This window comes from Poecilia mexicana, unplaced genomic scaffold (genome assembly GCF_051168715.1).
Source record: "Poecilia mexicana isolate PSO_F unplaced genomic scaffold, ASM5116871v1 scaffold_11, whole genome shotgun sequence".
Taxonomy (NCBI): domain Eukaryota; kingdom Metazoa; phylum Chordata; class Actinopteri; order Cyprinodontiformes; family Poeciliidae; genus Poecilia; species Poecilia mexicana.
In genome coordinates this window covers 25,708,062-25,730,513 of record NW_028263380.1, presented here as the reverse complement: position 1 = coordinate 25,730,513, position 22,452 = coordinate 25,708,062, and the positions used below count along the sequence as shown (strand labels likewise).

The following is a 22,452-nucleotide window of genomic DNA, read 5'->3' as shown; positions in this document are numbered from 1 at the left end:
TAATTAAGTACATAAATCCTGGTAGGATATCAGCTGAGAATAAGTCAAAGTATTTTAGATTTTAAGCTAGAAAGGAGTCGATGCTTCTGGACTCGTCAGAAACAGAAAACTTTAATTTGCTCCGAGCTTCACAGTCACCACCTGGTTCAGGTGCCAGGCCATGTTTTCCTGTATCTGCTTCCCACTAAACGGACACAAACAAACCAGAGAAACTCCGGTCCAAACTGAAAGGTGCTGCTCTCTTTTTTACATAAACTCAGAAACCTGAGAGTATTCAGTCAAAGTGAAGAGCTTTAATTTTAAATTCCTGCAGTGAGCACAGCCCGTCACATATCGTCCAGAGAACCGGTTGTTCCTCTGTCTAAGAAAAGCTGCTGGGTCATGTCGCTACCTTTGCTCTGATTAACAAGCTGCTGGCCATCAGCAGGCTGGCCGGCCGCTCCTGGTTGGCTGGAGTCCAGGAACGGGACGAGCGAATGCCAGGGGAACACTGGCACTGACCGAGGCTCCACGTTGGTCCAAACTGGAAAAAACAAAGAAAAAATAGGTGAAATGTGACGATGTTGGTTGTGATTTCAGAGGAAAGACGATGTTCTGTCCTCTGGCTGCAGGTTCCACTGAAAAACACAGTTTCATAGAAAAGCCCTGAGCAGGAAGTCCATGAATGGAGCATTCAGAGACAGATCGGGCCTCGGGGTAATGAGGGTTGAGGGGTCATGTGGTGAGAGGCTCTGATGAAGGAACCTGTTATTTTTCAGCACTTCCTTTGATCTGGACTCAAAAATCATGCAAACTTACACAAAACTATTCGTTCTTCACACTTTTATCACTTCAAAACCGTCATTTATGAAAATGAGACGTTCTCTACACGACGGGTGTCCAAAGTGTGGTCTGGGGGCCAAATATGGACCTTTTACAGAGTTTTTGCAGACCACAACTGTCTTTAAAAAAAATGATACAGTGGTTAGGAGACTTTAACGTAATTTTCTAACAATGGAAAATGTGAAGTATGACAAAGTTTTATTTGTCATACTTTTGTAATAATCAGTTTCTATTTAATTTATTAAAATTGGCTAAATATAACGTGTTTTGAAAGAAAGTGACCAAAATCTGTCTTTCTATTAATAGAGTGAATGTGCAAACTCCTCCTTAAGTTTAGTATCTATAATCAATCAATCAATCAATCAAAGTTTATCTGTGTAGCACATTTTAGCAACAAGGCAGTTCAAAGTGCTTTACTTCATAAAAACACAAAAACACAAAGTCATCATACAGTTTAAGAAAAACGGCAACAAACATCACATTTTGATGAGTGCCATGAATATCAGCACTTTATTTATTATTTACTGATTTATTTCAGTTTTATTTTCACTTTCTTGGCCCACAAATACTTTTGACTGAATTGGTCCATGTGATAAAAAGTTTAGACACCCCTGCTCTACACCGAATAAACATTTTTATGACAAGCTTCCCCTGTTCACTTTATATTAATAATCTGCTGACTGAGGTGCTGTGGTGGCGCAGGGGCAAAGCACAACCCACGTATGGAGGCCTTGGTCCTCATGCCGGTGGTCGCAGGTTCGATTCCCGGCCTGGTGCTGTTTGCTACATGTCTTCCCCTCTGATTACCCTGTTTCCTGTCATACTTTCAAATAAGGGCCACTAGAGCCAACAAAACTTTAAAAAATAATCTGCTAACTAAGTATTAAAATGGAAACACTTCCAAATAGCGCTCCATATAAAATTGTTGTCAACTAATTTAGTACTCAATTGTTAGCTTAAAGTATACAGACTCAAAAAAAGGTAAAATATATATATGCATTTAAGATAAAAAAAAACATTCTTTGTTTCGAGTGGCAGTTCTTCACCTGGTTCAAATTCTTTAGAAAATATTAAACATGCTGTACTGATGTTGCTGCAGTTACGTCCTTTGCTACAAATGACCAAGCATTCGCTATAGAAATCCTATGTGCATTTTTTATTTAAAAAAGAAATTCAATTGCTTATTTGCATCTTTTAATGCATTTCTAATATTTTACAAAATAAGCTAAAGTGGCTAAATGAAAAGTGTGCCAGTTGTTTTCTCAATCAATCCATTAATCGTCAGAATAATTTTCGCAGTTGGTTGCACTCTGCCGTTTTAAATGCCGATTCTGTTCCCAACTTTCTGCTAGTTTTAACCCGGCTGTTTGCAGGAGGAACTTCAGCTGAGGAAGTTAACTTTATTCAAATGTTTGACACATAAAGCGGGTTTGTTAGAGGGGGGGAGCACCGCTGACGAGTCGGAGCTCATGGGAACACGAGTGGGTCAGAGGTCAAATTCAGCTTCACCACCACAACTCGTAAACTAGGATACATTATCGACTCATCCTGGACGTAGTTCTGCAGCTGATTCTGATTTTTTAAATAAATTTTATTACAGCAGACCTCAAGGAACCGATAACTGTTTTGTTACGCAACATAAACAAACTAACTTGAGTCAGCTAGCTGGAGGCAATCGGCGGCTATGATACAAAATGAGTGTAATATTTTAGAGTTAAATGGACACGAACTGGCTGAACTTTTCTTGGCTCATTTCATGTTGTTTTGTAGAAACCACCAGGCAAAAAGCACAAATCTGCTGCTTACAGGCCTGTCACTGTGAGAAAGTTTCATAACTTATTTTGATAACTTATCGTCCAGCAATATAATGGAAATAATGACGCAAGTTCACAAAGGTAAATGATCTTTAATTTCTAATGAACATTTAACACTGGAATTGAAAGACATTTTAAATATTCAAAATAAACAAATGAAACAACTCAAACAACAAATAAAATAAATCATAAAGTGACTGCACATAAAATTATCCTTCAAAATGAGGTTCAGTTTAAACCAAAGCACCAGACTAAAGACTTTTGATTTCCAATTGTTGTTAGAGAGACAGATCAAATTATTGAGCTAATTTAAATTTATCATGCGATCAACTGATTTATTGCTTATTTTGACTGTTCATCTCAAATTTAGCTTCTAAATAAAAAAATTTCATTCCAAACACAATTTTAGTAGATTTTGCTTCTAAATAAGAAATTACAAATACCAGAAAATATGTTATATATTTAAAATCATCCCTCCTGTGAATCAAGCGATTGAATATTAGGGCCGAGTTACAGGAACAAATTCTGGTGATTAATCAATTAATTGAATAATTATAATAAAAAAATCAGATTCTGCAGATTATTAATTTAGCCACTGAAGCTTGTTTAATACAATATTAGAAATACATACAAAAAAATCAAATGAATTCAAATCCTTTTAGAAATAAGAGAAAAGATTTTATTACCTAAAATGCAACGACAGCAGCTGATCATTTGGCATCTGCAGCTAAAACACATGTGAAAAATACGTCTACTGGTGGTTCCCTGCTGGTACGAATATACTTTATTAATCCCAGGGGAAATTTTCACTTCAGTACAGCCTGTCCAAAGAGCAAAACAAACAAACAAGAGCAGACAGGTGCACATTTTGATTTTGTCTCTTAATTTTTATTTTTTTATTTTTGCCACAACTGCTCGTCATATTTCTCCTGTAGAACAATAAAAATATTTCTATTCTAATCTATTATATTCTTTCAGTCACCACGTTTCAAACATCCTCATCATCTAACTTCAACGTTTGGTTATTTTCTAGTTTTACATGCTTTACTGGTCTCACAAAATTAGCATTAGAGGGTTTTCAAAAATACCATTTCTGTTAATCTTTAATTGGATCCAACACCAATTATAGAAGATGCTTCTTTGACAGTTTCCAACATCATTGAGGGGTAAACAGGATTGCAGTGTTGTCTGCTGTGCATATTAAACACCATCCTATATAATATTTACACTGAAGAGGCATGAGAGTCAAAATGTGACCCAATGGAAGTGCAAAATCATCACTTTTTTACTGCTTCCTCCCACAGTTGTGGCTACACCACGCAGAAAATGAGCCCAAGTGTGAGCAGAGTTGGTATTTCTCCTGAGAATACACTGCAAGCAAATGTATGAGCTTAATATAGATTAGTGCTTGATGCTCTCCCTGCTTGCATGCTGTTTACCACTTGCTTATCTATTAATATTGTGGTTTCATATATTAGATGTATGATGAAATAAGCACAAAAATAGTCATCAGAGATTACCTGGAAGCCTTGTAAGCACTTATTACTGCAGCAAAGCTAATTATCTTCAAGCGCCTCTTATATGCTCAACCTTGGAGCAACACCAAAGGTTTTCATATGTGAGACTGGATCACACTCTGGCAATTTTCTGGTGTTAACAATGAAGAAAATATGAATCCAATTCTCCAGAAATCATCAGAAACACTTTGGTGTTAAACCATTTTCACACTAGTAAAGTAACACACATTAGCACCTGCTAACAGCTAAGAACTGCTAACACCTCATATTTCAACTGTGTACAAAAATATGACACTAGTTCTCCTTAAATTCTGTGTTTTTACTTCTTGAAACTCACAAACACAGTTTAAACCGGAAATGAGCTAATATTTGCTAATACTTGCAGTCCTAGAAAATCTGCTAGAGTTCTTGAGAAATTTAAAATCTAACGGCCTAATTTGTTCTTGTTCGTGCCACAGAGTCAAAACACAAAAAAATTCAGTTTTTGTGGAGTATTTATTGGCCTCAGACACCAGTGTCTGGCTTTCGAGTGGAAAGTGTTTTATTAGTTTTATCTATTGCAAAATAATGGCTCCTGAATTTTAAAAAATTTTTAACATTTTGACGGTAACATGTTGCAGTCTAAACATGACTCTTCGATCTCAGAAATCGAGCTGGCAGCTCACTTTCAGTTCCACCGTCTTACTTCCACCCTTCAGTCATAAATAAAAATCACCAATATCTTGGTCATTACTTAATAACAAAGTTCCCCAGAAAATAACATTTAAGCAGTATTAAAGGTGAAGAACATGTGATAAACAAGTTATATAAAACATGTTCATCACATATATTGCACAAAATCACTCTTAAATAATGAGATTTTGCTGATATTTAACTTCTTTGGAGAATGTACGCTTTGAAAAGCAGAAGTAGAGCCTCCTGCACACCCAACAATGATGCAGCAAGTGGTTTCTTGATGGTAAGTCAACAACAAAACAACTGTCTTTTTCAGCAGCCATTAACCAGCTGACCAGCTGGAGTTCCCCTGGGGTTGCTAGGTAACAGGCTGGGCTTGGCTGGGGTTGCTAGGTAACGGAGCACTGCCGTTACCTAGAAGTGTCATTTTTTAGACACCCAAAACTAAAACTTATTGCTAAAAGAAGCTGGGTGTTTGTCATCTTCCCAAGATGGCCGCCCTGGGCATGCTGACATCATTCTGAAGTATGGAAATCGTGTTTAAAGGCCGTAGTAGATACGAAAAAAAAAAAACCCAGAGAACATTTCCACCAAAAATTCTGAGATTAATCTCAGAAATTTTCTATTAAAAGACATGGAAAGTTAGTTTCAAGTGAATATTTTCGACTTTTAAAACTGTGAAAATAAAAAAAAATTTTTTGAAAATTTCTGAGATTAATATAAAAATGTTTGAGTATATTTCTAGCAAATTTTTGACTTACGATATCAATTACATTATACGTTGTTGGGAAAAAAAAACATATTTTCCAAAAATTAAATCTTCAAAAACCAAAAATAAGATTATTTGCTAAAATTGATTTATCACCCTATCGTCCAGGATGTGTTTAATCACAGTGAGTTCATCAACTACATGCTAATCCATTCAATGTGTGCTGCGTTTTCTCGCAGCAGTGTACATCTGAGAGCAATAATGAAACTTATGATGCCAATGCAGCTGCAGAGGCGCTGGGTTATATTTAGGCGAGCTGCCTGGAGCCTCTGCAGCCTTTAGGTGCTTTTTTCTTTTTCTTTTTTAAAAATGCATGGTAAAGAAAATACTCCACTACAGAGGCAGGTGGCCATTAGCAGCAGTGCGATGGACGTGACAAGCAGGCGGAAAAAGAAAAGTGCACGGCCGTAATCAGCTCGGACAATTTACTGAACCGGTGGAGCGGCGTATCCATGACAACACGTCGGCAATACGATTACCCCCCTGAAACATATTCGCATCAAGTGGCCTTAATGGTCCGTCTGAGGCTGTCTGATTGTCTGAAAACAGGGACAGGACTCTGTTTGTGTCTCACAGAGGAGTGGAGGACATGTCCAGACATATCAACACTTACAGATTTTAAAGTTTCAGTGATGTTCCTCTTATCTCTCACAAACACGCGTGTAAAGGATAAAAACAAGCACTACACGCACTGAGTCACACTTTACACACAGCCAGCAGCAGGTTTGGGACGTTGCCAGAGCAACTCATTTATAAAAGCTGTTGATATTCACACCTCAGCTAGGAAACGCAGTTTCATTTTAAATTTAGGAGATTATTTAACATCAGGAGGTGAAATGTAAAACAGTAAAAGTGATGTCATTTTACTTCACACCTCCACAAACTCCTCAAATGTCAGCATCAGCTGTGAAGCGACCGGATTTCCGACGTCGAGGCGTTTTAAAACGGTAAAAATCACCATTACATTTCCAGCGCTCGCACATGCTGTCATATTCACAAAGTTGGCATGGAAACAGGCACAGAGAACACGATGAACCCAAGCACCTGTACTCCTCCTAGCACATTTTCTTTCATGCAAACGTCTGATCACAGATATGCAGTACAGTTACACCCCAGGACACACACAGCTAAGCAACCGCAAACACAAAGGCGCAGCTATTGGAAGAAGAAAGTAAGTACACCCTTAAACTTATGCTTAAAACACCCACAAATCAACAGTTTGAGGAGGTAGAGCTGGGTGATATTTAACAAAAGATAAATGTTTTTTTCAGAAACGATAAATCACTATCAGATGACTAATGAAATAATCATCAACTAATTTAGTAATTGATTAATCACTATCTGGAGAATACAGACTCAAAAAAAGGTAATTTACTGAAACAATATTCTCAGATATGTAATTTTATGAATTTCTAATTCAAAATAAAGTACGTTTAAGTGGTTAAATGAAAAATGAGCTGAATGGTGATCACACCTGGAGACAATCAGTTAATCAATGCAGTTCTTCCTATTAAATCCTGTAGTAGAGGCAAGGATGTACTTAGTTTTTCCAACATACAGTTTCTCAATTTTGGCTCAATTTTGGTCAAACAGACAAAAACAGTCTTTAGTGTAATTTGTTTTTTACACTTCATGTTGCATTTAAATAATGCTATAACCTACAAATTAACTCCTAATGTGACTCTTAAACAGACCTGCTGACATTTCCTATCTATTTAGCACACTCGAATGTTTCCTGATAGCAAATTTTAGAAATGTATATTTAATAAACCTGCGAAAATGATGTAAAATTGACTCCAGTTTAGGATTAGCTGCAAGTCTGTGTTTCAAAAAGGCGTGAATGTAAAAACTTTCCTTTCCCCTGAGTTCACAGCTAGAACTCCAGACAAAAGAGGAATTTTTTCCCTTTGGAGAAAAACTGAGCATTTCTAAGAAAGCAGTTTGCAGCCGACTGGAATGGATAATGTTTCCTCTCAGTTGAAAACTCATGGACAGAAAAGCGTTTTCTAAAATGTTACGCTACAAGCAGCTGTAAACGATCCGTGAGTCATAGCCAAAGCACTCTGTTGACACGGCTGTAAACCCAGAGAGATAAAGAAACCGAGAGGAGCGCAGTAAAACCAAGCGTAGCTCAGCAGATTTCTGCCTCTGACAAAAACAAAAGGTCAAACCCGCAGGTGTCGTGTGGCCGCCACGCCCTCCGCCTGCCTTACCTGTGCCCGGGCGACCCATGATGATCTGCTTGCGCGGCGCCGGGTGCGGCGACTCAGCTGGCAGAATGAGCGGCAGCAGGGCGGTCGGCGTGGGGTGGCAGGCCACCGGCTGTGGCAGCGCACCACCCGAGGTGTCCTGGTAGCCTTCGGGTTTCCGGTCCCGACCGGCGGAACCGGACGAGGACAGAGCGGAGCCCAAAGGGGCAGAGACGGAGGATCCGGACAGCGCGGCGTGACCTGCTGTGACTGGGGTCAACGACTGCGGAGAGACATTGGAAAGACGTTGAGTCTGTTTGAAGAAAACATCAATTATTTAACCTGTTAGAGAACACGTGTCAAACTCAAGGGCCAGGGGCCAAATCTGGCCCGCCATTGCTCTTTATATGGCCCTCTGGTCTCTAGAGAGACACATAAACAGGACCTTAAGAAAAGGTTTTGTGTTTAACGTAGTTTTTATCCATCAACTGCCAAATTACATCAATGTGAAAAGATGCTCAAAATTATTTATCTAAGTGTTAAGAGTCAGATCATTGGCTGAATTCAATTACACCAAAATATGTTTCATAATAACTTTAAATATGACTTTTATCTGTTTCTGGTAACAGTAGTGATTGCAACTGAACACTAAACTGTGACACAAATTACACGTATATACTATCTTAATCTGAAAAATTATTATTTAGATGAAAGTCGGTAAAATACAGGAATAAAGTTGTAATAAGTCAACAATAAAATCATAATTTTATGAGTAAAGTCGGAAAAATACAATAAAGATGTACCAATACCAGAATAACGACTTAACAAAACAAGAGTACTTTGTAATAGTATGAGAATAACGTCATAATAATACAACAAAGTCATAATATTACAAGAGTAATGTCAAAATAATACGACATTACTCATCACATTAACTTTATTTTTTAGAATAAAAGTAAAGAAATACCAGAATATTATTCGGACAATGTGAGAAGTTGTAATAATACAAGAACAAAGTCGTAATAATACGACAATAAAGTTGTACTGTGCAATTTTATTCTTCTATTAATTAGATCTTTATTCTCATAATTAACTTTATTATTTTCTTAGCCTGGCCACTACTCCATCTTAATCTGACAACAGGAAGTAGACTAAAAAATTTCTGAAGCATTCAATTGTTGCTAAAAAAAAAAAAAAAAAGCAGAAACGTGAAATCTGTAAGGATGAAAATATTTCACAGGACAACCTAACATCAAATCCCATCATAAATATTAAAACATCTGCATAAAAAACACCTTTGACTCTAAAGGTATTCTTACAGAACTGGAGGTGACCAGGACCAGGGTGGATGCAGGGTTCCTCAGGAGGACCGCTGGATTGGTGGTGGCCCCGTTGATGGGGACCGGGGCCTGCAGGCCTGGGGGAGTGGAGTGCTGCGGCTGGTTCTTCTCCCTCAGCTGGTTTCTTTCTCTTTTTACCAATGGACCATCTGAGAACTTCGCCAAGGGGACGTCTGGGTTGCGGACAATGACTGGGGAGTCGCGAAGGGGTACTATGCGGCGTGGAGAGGGTTCCTGGGGCAATGGGGAAGGAGGCGTTGGAGACACGAGCATGGGTGGAGGCGTAGAGGCAGCGGAGGACGACGGCCTGCTGGTGGCGCTGCGAGGGCGTGAAAAGGGAAGTGAGGAAGGTGTTGTGGACTGACTGTGTGGGGAGAGGACTCTGAAAGCAGCTGGGTCTCCAGCCAAACTGCCCCCTGAACCCATCAGCTGCTGCTGGTCCGATTTATTTTGGTAGTCCTGGACTAAATGTAGAGGAGGGGGCGGGTGGGTCTCAGGCCTCCTCTTGTTGGGGCTCATAGGGACTGTAAAGGTGAGGTTGGTCTGTATGGAGGGTACAATTGCTGACAGGTGGCGCTCTCGTTCAGAGCCCGGCGTACCCATCTTGGTGCCACTGAGCTGCCGAGGGCGGCGTGGATTAAGTGAAGGCGGGGCAGTGATTGGACTAAAAGTGGCAGGGCGGAAGCAGAAGAGAGGCGATGGGGAGGGTGACGGGGTTGGTGAGAACGGAGACTGATTGGAAATGGGAGAGAATGAAGGCGTGACAGAGCGGGAACCCCCCAGAGAAACCAGCATGGTTGCTGCCTCGCACTCATCAAAGTCAAAACGAGACAAGTCCTGGGGAAGCAGGGATGGCAGCACCAAGCGGGGACGGGAGTCTCCTCCGCGGCTGCTGGCTTCACTGCTTTCCATTGACGTCTCATCCCAGTCAAACTCTGAGCTGGCTCTCCCACTGCCTAGTCGGAGGTCGGACGGCGTTAGAGTCCCGGTGCTGCTGGCTCCACTGCGCTCCCGGCCGCCTCCGCTGGCCTCCATCTCCTTGGTCCTCATTGAAAGGTGTCTGGAGCAATATCCTCGACGCTGGGACTCTTTGGAACAGCCCTCCCGAGAACACAACCTCCTCCACTGCTTCCCGTTGAACTTCTTCCGGATGCCCGTTGGTGTGCACACCACATCTCCCTTCTTGTACTTTTGCTGGGCTGCTGTGAGAGGAGTGCGGGAACGGTTTGCAGAGGAAGAGTTCGAACCCGACACTGGTCCACCTCCGCCACCGGATGATCCTCCTCCAGAAGCCTTCTCTGCTCTGGAGGACGTAGAGGAGGAGATGGGAGGCAGAGGGGGCAGCTGAGGGGCAGTAATGACAGCAGCAGCTGCGGCATTTGTTGAGTCAAGGCCTAAGAGGACATTCGATGGATTAGGGTGGGGATTGAGGGCCAGGTGTGTTGGAGGAATCCCAATGCCCCGCACAACAGGCAGGTGGGAATTGAGGTAGCCAGACGGGGGCTTTGAGACAATCTGGTGGTGAACTGGTGTTGATTTGGTCCCAGATCTGATTGCCCCCAGTGGGATCATGTTGAAGTGGGACACCTCCATGTCTTCTTCTGGGGTGAGTGGCATATATGGGTGGTGTTGCTGCTGCTTTGCATTATTCTCCCTTTCTCTGTCTCTCTCCTGTTTCCTCAAACGCTCTCTCTCCCTTTCCCGGTCTTTCTCAATTTCCCATTCTCGAGTAACTGGCGAGGAGACAGTGATAATACCCGGGTACGATATTTCCCTCCCAAACATTGAACCCATGCCAATGTTCATTCCTTGGCTGATGGTACACACCTCCTGTTCCACATCTATATCTTCCCTTTCTTCATGTTTTTTATCCTTTTCTCTGACGCCCTCTTCTCCTCCGTGGCCACCGCAGGATGGCAAATCTAGATCCCACGGTGGCACCAGAAGACGGAGAGTCTGCCGGGAGACCCATACGGCATGGGTAGCACCTCTGCTATCTTCTACATCCAGAGAATTGGGCCTTCCCTCAGACAGCAGGACACGGTAACGATTGGCCACAGCAGGGTGTGTGTCCACCTCAGTCACCACGCCTTCTCTGTACCACTGCAACTGGCCCTCGTTGCTGTCTTCATCACCAAATGGTACACAGACACGGGTGCCAATGGGAATTGTATGGACACCAGGTGGAGGTGCATCTAAAATAATTTCTACCACCCCTGGAGGGCTATCATGTCGGTAAGGATAACTGCACATTGTCTTTTCGCCGTTCAGTTGCACCTCCAAACAACCGTATTCGCCGCTGACCTTACGTACCACTCCAGCCCGGAACACAAATTCTGAACTCCTCCTTTTGTCTCTCATTTCACCCCCTACTTCCTCAGATTTGTGCCTCCTGAGCTGGCGGGCGAGGACGCGTTGGTTTTTCAGTCCTTTAGCCAGGGTGTCTGACAGGGTGTCAGGTAGGCTGGGCACAGAATGAGACGTAGAATGTGAGATGGCCGGCATGTCACCGACCACTTCGAGGTCAGCAGAGTGTTCGCTGGCAGTGTCTGTTGAAGAACATCGGGGCAGGGGGCTGGGGGAAACTCGCTCTTCATTTCTTCCGGGCCTTTCCATTACAAGAGACAATGTGGGAGGTCCTGGGGATTCTTGGGAATTCTCCCTGCCAGTTGTTCCACTGGGAAAGTTGTCCATCAGATTCCCACTCTGACTGTTTCTGTCAGAATAAGAGACATTGGCTTCAACTCCTGAACCTGTTGACCCCCGGTTGAGGACTCCACCGCTTGGTGGAGGGGGTGTAGAGGATGGAGGGTCGCTATGGTTGCTGGCAGTAGCTGTTGAGCAGTGCTCAGAAGTGTACTTCTTCTTGGGAACGCGCGCCTTGAAAGTGGCGGTTTTCCGGCTGGAGGCGGGATTCGGACTGTTGTTGGCACTCGGTGTGCTGCTGTTGCTGCAGCTGCTGCCGCCGCTGTCACAGTGGCTACTGCTGCCGCTTAGCGCCGACCTCCCAGACCTTTCATCAGAGGACGTCAGCAGTTTCCCTGAATCCATCAAAACTGAAGTCTCGGACATTCCCTCCCCATCCGAAGCGTCTCGCGTTGTCACTAGGCCGGCCTGAGAGGAGTCTGAGTGGGAACTGGAGGAGAAAGATGATGAGAGGGTTCGGTTTTGAGGGGATCCGCTTTCATCTCTATTCTCATCTGAATCTCTCTTCTCTCCGCCATCTGAGGTCTCCCCGACTCCGCGGCGCTTCCCGCCTTTGGTCCGGGTGGATTGAGGGGAGCGCCGACCTTGCTTCTTTATCGGCTTCATCTTTTTTTTTTTTTTTATCTCGCTGGCCTTTTCTCCAAACAGATCTTTTTATTTATTTATCCCACAGTATCTCCTTGGCATTCCCGTTTGCGTTTTGTCCGTTTACTTCTCTCCTCTGTCGGGGCCTGTCTTTCTCATTCTGTCTTGCCTTTGGTTGTGCGACCCTGGCACTTGCCCACCTTACTTGTCAAGGACTCTGCGAGAAAGAAAAAGAAAAAACAGAAAGCGTGGGTTACTCATCTGGCATTTACACAAGCCTAAACACTGCACACAATACGGAAAGATGAGTTAAAGCGAGAGGTTTCTGAAAAGTGGCACTGCGATAAAAGCTGGATATAACCCGTAACCAGTCATTTTAAGATGCAAATTTCCATCCGAATGGTGTGCTCTGCATATTCATTACTCTTCAACTCATTACATAACAGGTCCTACTCACATTACACAAAGCCTGCATCCACTGCAGGTACACAGAGAAAACAGGAGACAATACTGTAGGGTAAACACAATGCAGTCTTACAACGCAGCATGGAAATAGTGAGTTTTGCCCAGACAAGCCTCTCTGCGTGCACTCCTTACTCACACACTATTTCTTGGCTGGGGCAGTAGAGGCGGGGGAATTCCTCCTGCGCTCACATACTGAAACCCTCCCTTTCTCTCTCTCTCTCCGAGGCGACCTTTATCTGTGTATTTCAAAGCGGAGTCAATCCGCCCCTACGAACTCTATTTCCTGTGGAAGACCATTACCTAACTTCCCGTTACTTTATTCCTCCCTCTCTCTTTGCTACTATTATACTCCCTCGTCCCTCCAATATCGATTTCTGCCCCTCGTCTCCATTTTCTTTCTGAGCCGCAATCATCCAGAAAAGCAGAATAATTGTAAAGTCACGCGGGAGTCATTCAGAGAATGTCTCATTCACAGCTTCAGAAAGAGAGAAGATTAATGAGAATTGATTAATCAGATTAATCAAGAACTGCAGTATACAGACTCAAAAAAAGCATTTCCTAAAAACCCCCCAACAATTTCAATAAACCCCTAAACTTTAGAAAAATGTTTTGCATTTAAGATATAAACTTCTTTGTAAATATGTTCTACCCAAAACTCCTCAAGTGTTCTGGGTAGTTTCAGTTTCATACCTTTCAGATTTACTAGAGGAACGATGTTATTGCATTTTAGGCAATAACAAATTAACTGAATTATTTGTTTATTTTCATCTTTTAATGCATTTCTGTTATTGGATAAAACGATGCAAATGGTTCAATGAAAAATCTGTAGAGTGCGCCATTTTTTAGGCCAATTTTGTAATCGATTAATCATTAACTAGAAAATACAGACTCAAAAAAAGCCATTTACTAAAAAATAACCCCCAACATATTCAGAGCAGTAATAAACCCAAAAACTGTTCAAAAATATATACCTTTTGTATTTAAGATAAAAACAAATTAATTGAATTGCATTTCCATTACTGGATAAAAAAAAAACGTCTTAAATGGCTAAAGCCAAACAATCTGTAAAATGTGCCATTTTTTAAAAGCTAATGTTGGGATTAATTGTTAACTAGAGCATACTGACTTTTGCTGAAATAACACAGTACTTAAGAAAATTAAGTAGAAGTTGTAGAAAAAATATTCAATTTGCATTTAAGAGTTTAAAAAAAGCTTTTTTCTTCTTTATCAGTATAATTGATTAATCGGATACTAAAACAATCCTAAATGGCAGCGCTGCATTGATTCTGACGCCTTGCAGAACTGTTTGTTTGCAGGATTCAGGTCAAGGCTGCTGTGTGTGTTTCAGTCTCCACGGAGCTGGAAATATGTTAACAACATGTACTCAAAGAGAGGGAACAAAGCAGCCCTTTAAGCCCTGTCATCTCTCCCAGACTCCTGCTGCGATTTTCAGCTGTCAAAATCTTCTGTCTTGACGTCTATCAACCACCAACATGCGTGCCAACTTGTCAGCTGTCTGTTAACTGAAATGTCAATCCTACCTCGTTCTCATGTCTGCTCCCTTTTCACAGCCTGTTTTGTCGTCGGAAGCTAGAGTTCAATTCACGGCCTTTTAACATCTGCTGCATCACACAGGCAGTGATAGTGGACAGTGAGCTCATCGCCATCACTGCACTCTATGTAAATCCCTATTTAGGGGAAAGCGGCCGTCATAAAATAATTTGGCAGCTGGCCTTACTTGGTCACGATGGAGTTATGCCGCATGTGTTTACTCAGTAGTGCTCGGAGTACAACAGCTGGTGTCAGAGCCATGAGCTGAATGATAACAACTTATAGGTGCGCTGATGCAACCAGCTGAACCGGGATGAAATTATGCAGTGGGGGAGCGAGAGGTAACAAGTCCAATTGGTTTTAATTTGGAGGATTTTCATGAGCTGACATGACAAGCTGGGTGAATTATTTAGGGTAGGGAAAGTACTCAAATCTGTACTTAAAGCGGCAGTAGGTAACTTTTGTTAAGAATATGTTTACATATTTGTTAAAACTGTCACCATTTCCAGTCAAATAATCTGTGAAAAGATAGATCTAATGCAACACCCCAACAAAGACAACCAACCAGAGCCAGGAGGAGGGTCTTAGCGCTGTCAATCAGTCGCCTGTAGTGGCTGTTAAATGTGCCAATGGCAAAGAAACAACTTACCGTTTATCTGCTGTCATTGGTGGCCATGCTAACTAGCCTTAGCATTCATAACAGGCGATGCTAGATGTAGCATAATATTGCGCAAGGAGATGGTGGTTGACAGCATTAAGACCCGCCTCCTAGCTCTGATTGGTTGTTTCTACTTAGCACCGATTAACTGTCTCATAACATACAGTCAGACCAGTGAAACTGTCAGCAAATATTGAAAAATAGGTCTTATAAAGGTTACATAACACAGCTTTAAGTAAAAGTACAAATAAACGACCAAAAATGTACTCTAGTGAAAGTAAAAATACTACATTAATATTTTTACTTGAATAATGTAATAGTCTGGAATATCATTAAGTTTGTCTATTGTATGTATATTTTCTTTAATTCAGTGAGAGCTCTTTAACGAACAATGCATGTTTTTATTCTGTTTATGGGAATAATTTGATTTTATTGGGCTGTCTGACATACACACAGTGCACAGAGTGCTTATGAGTATTTAGTGGAAGAAGTCAAATTACATTGTTGGTATTGAGTAATTTGTGGTTGTAGCAGCTTTTAAAAACATTTTTGCTAAAATTTGACGACAACAAAGCTACAAAATGACTAAGAGGAACTTTTTAAACCTGCAAAGTCTCTGTTTTGACCTAAAAGTTTAGATTTAGCAGCTACGCATAAAGAAAGGATATGCATATGTGCATGTACACATCCTTCTCAGGCTGGATTATATGCTCTCATGGTCTGGGTTGAGGAGTGTCCAAGCAAAGAAATGGAAAAAAACAGGCAAAATCTGGCAAAATATAAATATTTATTTAGTTCTGATGTTTGTTTTGTTCTCCATTTTGTCCAGGATAACTTTCTGGTTTGAAAATCAACTATATTGAACTGTAGAAATAAAGATCAAAATGCGTCTTTATGACTGATGTAACAAACTGATTCCTTCCTCAGTCGTTTGTTGTGTTTGTAAACACAACTCTAGTACACCTCTCTCCAGTTTAGGTGTGTGTTTAAGCTCGTATGATTCACAGGCCAGTCGTGCAGCTTAACGAACAAAAACATTCTTCTGGATGGAAAAAGCAGCACATTTAAAAAAAAGAAACATTAAGAATGTCTATAAAACTAGAGAAGATTAACTTTTTATTTTTCATTTGAAACCAGTTTCCAGGATTGCATTATTTTGAAGTAAAAACACCAAAAGTTCCTTAATACCTTTTCAAAGTTTAGATATTTTCTGTTGGTTTAAGTGAGGAAATACTGACAGTCAGTGAGCAGCAACAGGTAATGGAGGGGCTTATGAACCAGAGAAAACTGTTCCTGTCATCCAAACTATAAACTATATGAACCATGTATTGTGTCATTTTAGCATTCCTGACATGGAAACAGTTGAAAACCTTGACATTTCTACTGTTCTCAACTTTCTTCAGTGAAAACCAGCTTTTAAATTAAATGTTAGGGGTTAATTTAGGAAATTTAGATAATGAGAACAAATTGTGTCCATTATACTTGTTGATGGTTCAGAAGCTGTGTGTTGCTGGTAGACACAACCATTGTTCATCTCTCTAGAGACTATTTAAGTGCCTCTGATTCATAGGTCAGAGATTTGTGGCTAAAAGAAAAACATAAGGCAGCAAATTTCCAAATAAAACTTTCAGACAGGGTGGAAAACCACAAATCAGCTCTAGTTGTGGTTTTATTATGCGTATACATTTGAAACTTTCTAACTTTTAAATCCATTCCACTCACGATGTGAATATTTTACATTTCTTTAATTGCTTTACACTTATTTTAAGTTTAAAACAGGGCTGCTACTGAGCTGTTCACAGCAGGCCGGGGCGTGTAAACAAATGCATCATCATAATCCAGAGATAACAGCTGCTAACTTCATCTCGACAAGGCCCAGAGAATGCAAACAACAAGCAGGGATGTCGTCACCTCTGCTTCAAGCTGGTAGTACCGTGTCAACCTCGTAGTACCGCAGTTACTACCAGTTTTACTCCATGAGAGCCGCAGGCCGAGGCGTGCAGCGACCAGGCCGCAGCTACGGCGCTCCGTAATCAGGCCGCTAAAGGTCCTCTGCTCGGAGGAACCGGGAAATAACCGGGTTAAAGGGGGATTCTGACCTCACCGTGGCCTGTCGAGTTACCTAAACGGCCACGGGGGTGTTCAATAATACAACAAAGTGAAGAAAAGCGGAAAAAGTCGATGGCTTTAAAGCTGTCAGGGTGAGTTTGTGCTGTACAGAGAGGGAGAAAGTGTCAATAAGCTGGAGGAAGGCCCACAAACAGAGAGAAATCAATAGTGACAGCCGCCTTAAAGCACCCAAAACAGGAAGAAAATGTGTCACTAAGGATGAAGGGGTGGAAATTATTTCTGGGAAGTCCACATTCACTTTTAATGGCGCTGTTTTTATTTCTCCGGGAAAGTTTTTGACGTCCAGCCGCACCGCTCCCCTTTTTTTCCTCCCGGCCCCCGGCTAACTCTGTTTATAACCACAGTAAACATGAACGTTACGGTGTGGGGAAAAAAGGCACAACAAGCCCCTCTGCAGTGCTGCAGGAGGAGATTTGTAGGCAAGCTTGTACTCACCGGAGATAATACAGATTCCCCTCTGAATCCCCCCCTCACAGGATGCTCCTCCGCCGGGTAAAGTAGGGCACGGTGGTCCGCTGCTGCCCGTCAGCGGCCGCTCATCTTTCTCCGGCAAAGCAACTTAAAAGGAGCAGTAACTCCTACCCTGGACATTCTACACTACAGTCGCAAAATGGTGAATGAAGACCCGAGACTTGACAACCAGCCCGGCCGGCCAATGGCGCAGCGAGAAGGAGTACAGTGGCCAATAAAACAGCACTAAAAGGGAGGAAGGGCGGGGCTTCGTGTCTAAGTAAATTTGACGGAAGGGACGTCTCAACCAATAAGAGTGTGGGAAAACAGAACAGCTGTTGGAAGATCGAGGCTGCGTACCAATAGGAGAGCTGCGATTCTAATCAGGAACGCAGAGCAGGAAAATAGGCTTCTTTTCTCTTTTCGAAATCGCCTCTTTATTTCTCTATATATATTTTGACAAGTTTTGCCAATATGAATCAACTAGAATCCCCAAACCTTCATCAAACTATTATTTCCTAAACCGATCAAGATGTCATTCATTTAGATTGTGATTTTACATGAGCTTATGTAAGTTTTATAAACTCCCAGTGTTTTTAGTAGTTGGTCTGCAAGTTCAGCGTGGCCACTGTGATCCACAGGTGGAGTGTAGTTTCACCAAGATCCATAAAAACACCAACTCCCAAATTCTCCTGCTGAGTCTCTCCTTATCCCTTTCTTGCAGCCAATCAGCGCAAGTCCTAAACAGGACGGAATCCCATCGTCCCGCCCCATGGCCAATCAGAGCTCCCGCCGGAGACTGTACGTCACCGGAGTGGCGTATGATTGGTTAGGAGGATTCATGTCTGCAGGCCAATGAGCGTGCGGTGTGGTGAGGTCATTAAGCTTGTTGCCATCAGCTTAACCAAACAGCGGAGAGTAGTATGGCAAGTCCAGTTACCATATTATATTAAGGCTCAGAAACTGACATCCACAATTCCAATTATATCATACATAAACTTTGAGCTTTGTAGTAACTAGTTACATAAGATAAGATAAAATGAGATAAGATAAGATTTTTTTTATTTGTTGGTGTTGCATGTTAGCTGGACTAATGTTTATGATTAGTTCTTTTTATTTTACCTAACTTTTTAGCTAGCAGTGCCCACCGCTGGTGAGACTTTATTAAAAACAAATACTAATGCCAGGATGACTTAAATTTCCTAGAATGTATAAATAGAACAGCAGAAATCAAATTGATGTTCAAGTTCACCTAGTGTTAGCATTAGCATCTACTAATAACTAGAAATTTAGAAAATCAGAATTTTCATAAGTTATGCGATTGTATCTGTTTCATTTGCCACTTAGGAACCATTTTGGATAAAAACAGTTGTAGTGAGTATGTCTAGCAGTTTTACCAAACTGGACTCGATTCACTTTGCTAGATTTAGCAGTTTAGCATAACCATACTATGCTGATACGGTACGGTAACAATAATGGAACTAATGCTAATGATTACTTCTTTAGGGTCAGTGAAGCTAACTTTGTAGCTAGCTGTGCTCACCACAGGCTATAATCTATTATGAGCAAAAATGTTAAGGTGTCACGATGAATAAAAAAAATCCAACTTTTTTTTCCAACATGGAATTTGATGTTATTGCATTTCAACTCCTTTCCAAAAAAGCTACAAATATCTAACTGATGTCCATGTTCACTTGTAGATAGCGTTAGCATCTCAGCACAGCAAGCTTTTACTGGAAGTTAGAAAAGCAGAAATTAACTCTACATAGGATAGTTTTTGATCTGGGAACCATTTTGGATTAAAACTCTTGTGGCGAGTAAGTCTAGTACTTTTTCCAAACTACACTCAAAGGTTGGTGTGTAAAGCTATAATGGAAAAGCTGTAACTCGGCAGCACTCGCTTTAGAGACTGCAATGACAGTCATTAAAGTTTTCTAAAAACAAGTGATTACTCACTTATTTGTTATGTAACTCAGATTATGTAAGTATATTGTATGGTGTACATTAGGAAGGAGTTGGTAATTATTCTGATGCTGTATGTCTGATTATTTGAAATTGTCATTATTACTCCTATAATTATTATGGGTTGGTCAATTTTCTTGTCCTGTAATGACAGTCAGTTTGTAATAATTTTGTTGTATATAATATAAATTATTTGAAGGTTCTGTAGCTCAGTAAATTTAACAGGCATATGAACACAACAGTATAAATTACTTGTTGTTTTAGGAATGCACCGATATAAAAAATGTGGGTCGATATCCGATATTAATATTGCTGTTATGGCCAATAACCAATATTTACAGATTATTATATATATTCTCTTCTTTTTTTGACACTTTTAGAAAAAAAACAACAACCAGGAACAAATATCAACAAGATAAAGCAAATAGCAGTTGTTAGTATCGGCCTGGTTTTCCTTATCTGACTGAAACCGATATGTTAAAAAACTGATCAATACCGATGTTAGTGCTGATATATCGTGCATCACTGACATGTTTTCTCTTGTCTGTCTGGTTACTTGTTTTGTTAGTTTTTAAAAACTTGTTTGAAATAAATAAATAAATGAAATAAACAAATAGGAGTGAAGTTTGATTATATGTTACAAAGCTTGCCGTAAACTGGGGTTTTTGGTTTCTGAAAAAGTTAAACATCAACATTGCGGATCCTCCAGACATTTGTACTCCTGCCTGAAGGGCTGGGCGTTTCCTGTATCGTTTATCATTTACCGGGAGGAATTTCTTGTCATGATAATAATTCTGATTTATTTATTTCTGATAAATTCTAATTAATATTTGAAACTCCCCAAAAAGTTTTTTGATTATGATTGAAAAAAGTATTTTATATTTTACTTTTACTTGCTAAATAAACAAAGAAACACAATATTTTAATGAAATAAGCAAATCAGTCAGATAACTGTAGTTCTTTGTAGATCTAAAACAAAAAAAGGTCTTGCAGTTTTGCCAGATAAAAAACAAAACAAAACAAAAACCCCAGCAAACTATATCCTAATGTTTTTCATCTTTGTCTGGATTTTTATGTGTCTTTTTAAAGAGAAAGAGAGTTTATGCCCCACTCTTTGTTTAATTTTCCAGGTTTATTAAATGGCCTGGATGTTTTTGGTCCCCATTATTGATTAATAAAATTTAAAGTGAGTACTTTTGGAAATTCCCTTATTGTCACTGCAAAAAAGCACAACAAACATAGCAATTCTGGAAGGCAATGCAAATAAATAAGTATTTTCAATAAACATAAAAACAGAAACAGAAACAACCAGGATGTTAAGGAAAAAAATAAAAATCAATGGTGACCAGAGTTTGGATCAATTTGCAAACAGCTGTTTTTTGTTGCATGTTTCCATTTTAAGACATTAATCATCTGTACGTTTTCAAACCTGGCATGAGTAAAAATCTCACCAACACTGATTCTAAGATGTGGATCTGCATCAACAAGTCATTTTTTCTTGAACTGGCGATCAAGGACCACCCTAAAATTATTCAGAGGGCCACAAATGGCACGCGCACCACACTTTGGACACCGATGCACTATACAGAATACAACACAAACAGATGAAACACACCCTGCGCGTTGTTTTGTTTAGCTCACAGATGGTGAGTTTGCTCAGCGATGAAACAGAGCTGGCTGGTTGCAGCATTGCAGTCTGCACACACACACACACACACACACACACACACACACACACACACACACACACACACACACACACACACACACACACACACACACGCTGTAATTATAACACGCCTGAGTGTTACATAAGCTGTACGTGTATCTGAGCACGCGCAGCCTTTCCTGCATACAGAGCAAGCAGACATGTTAGTCTGGCAATCACCCACTGAAAACATTTTAAATACCGTAAGAGAAATGTTAAATCTGTAAACACACACACGCACACGCACGCACGCACGCACACACACAGAGTCTGACTGATCATTCATAACTGCATAGTTGAATGCATCAACAGTCAGAGTTGGGAAGTAACTACTTACATTTACTCAATTACTTTTACTTTGGGGAACTTTTTTTTTTAAATGTACTTTTAGAAGTATTTTTACTACTTTTACTTGAGTAATTTCATAATGAGGTATCTCTACTCTTACTTCAGTAAAATTTCTGGATCCTCTACCCACTGAATGAGAAACAAACATTTTTTTTATTTTTTTTTTTATACCAAAAACAGACACACCTGCAGTTTCTGTTAAAGTTTCATGAGATTTTTTTATTGAAAGTAACTGATTTGGAAAACAAATTATTTAGCCTGATTTTGTTAGTTTTTTGTTACTTACAAAAATTATTGTAATTTTCATCTTTAAAAATTTCCAAAATTTCAATTAACCTTATAGTTTGGTAATTTTTAAATATTAAGTTATTAATAATTAAATCAGATACTACTTATTACCAAATAAATTTTTTACTCTTAAGTAATTTCTTGGACGGCTACTTTTTTACTTTTATTTGAGTAAAAATAAAAGTAAAAAGTAGCCTTTTACTTTTTACTTTTATTGGTCTTAGTACAATTTTAGGTTTTTATACCGGCCTCTGATAATGGTGAGGATGGAGGAAGCCGAGCCGTTTGTGAATGAGCTCTGTAAATCCGACTGGTATTAACACTTCCTAAGAATGAATCATGAAGCTGCAAGCTTTAATTCTCTCCCTCACACACACACACACACGCACACACACGCACACACACACAGACACACACAGAGACAGAAACAATCCCAGTCACTTTACACTAAACCCATTACAGCCACTTAACTCCT

At 40.4% G+C, this 22,452-nt stretch overlaps 1 protein-coding gene across 3 annotated transcripts in view; it reads right to left on the bottom strand.

Moving 5' to 3' along the window:
- cica (capicua transcriptional repressor a) overlaps positions 1-17,883 on the bottom strand; it is a 43,849-nt gene extending 25,966 nt beyond the window's left edge. For all 3 annotated transcript variants that reach the window (XM_015000540.2, XM_015000690.2, XM_015000767.2), the window contains exons 1-4: positions 17,657-17,883; positions 9,106-12,634; positions 7,811-8,069; positions 392-523 (exon numbers count right to left, since the gene is read on the bottom strand). In XM_015000540.2, the coding sequence (XP_014856026.2) occupies positions 392-523; positions 7,811-8,069; positions 9,106-12,438 (3,724 nt within the window). In that variant the 5' untranslated portion in view covers positions 12,439-12,634; positions 17,657-17,883. The remainder of the gene's footprint in view (positions 1-391; positions 524-7,810; positions 8,070-9,105; positions 12,635-17,656) is intronic.
- Between the last annotated feature and the right edge of the window lie 4,569 nt (positions 17,884-22,452).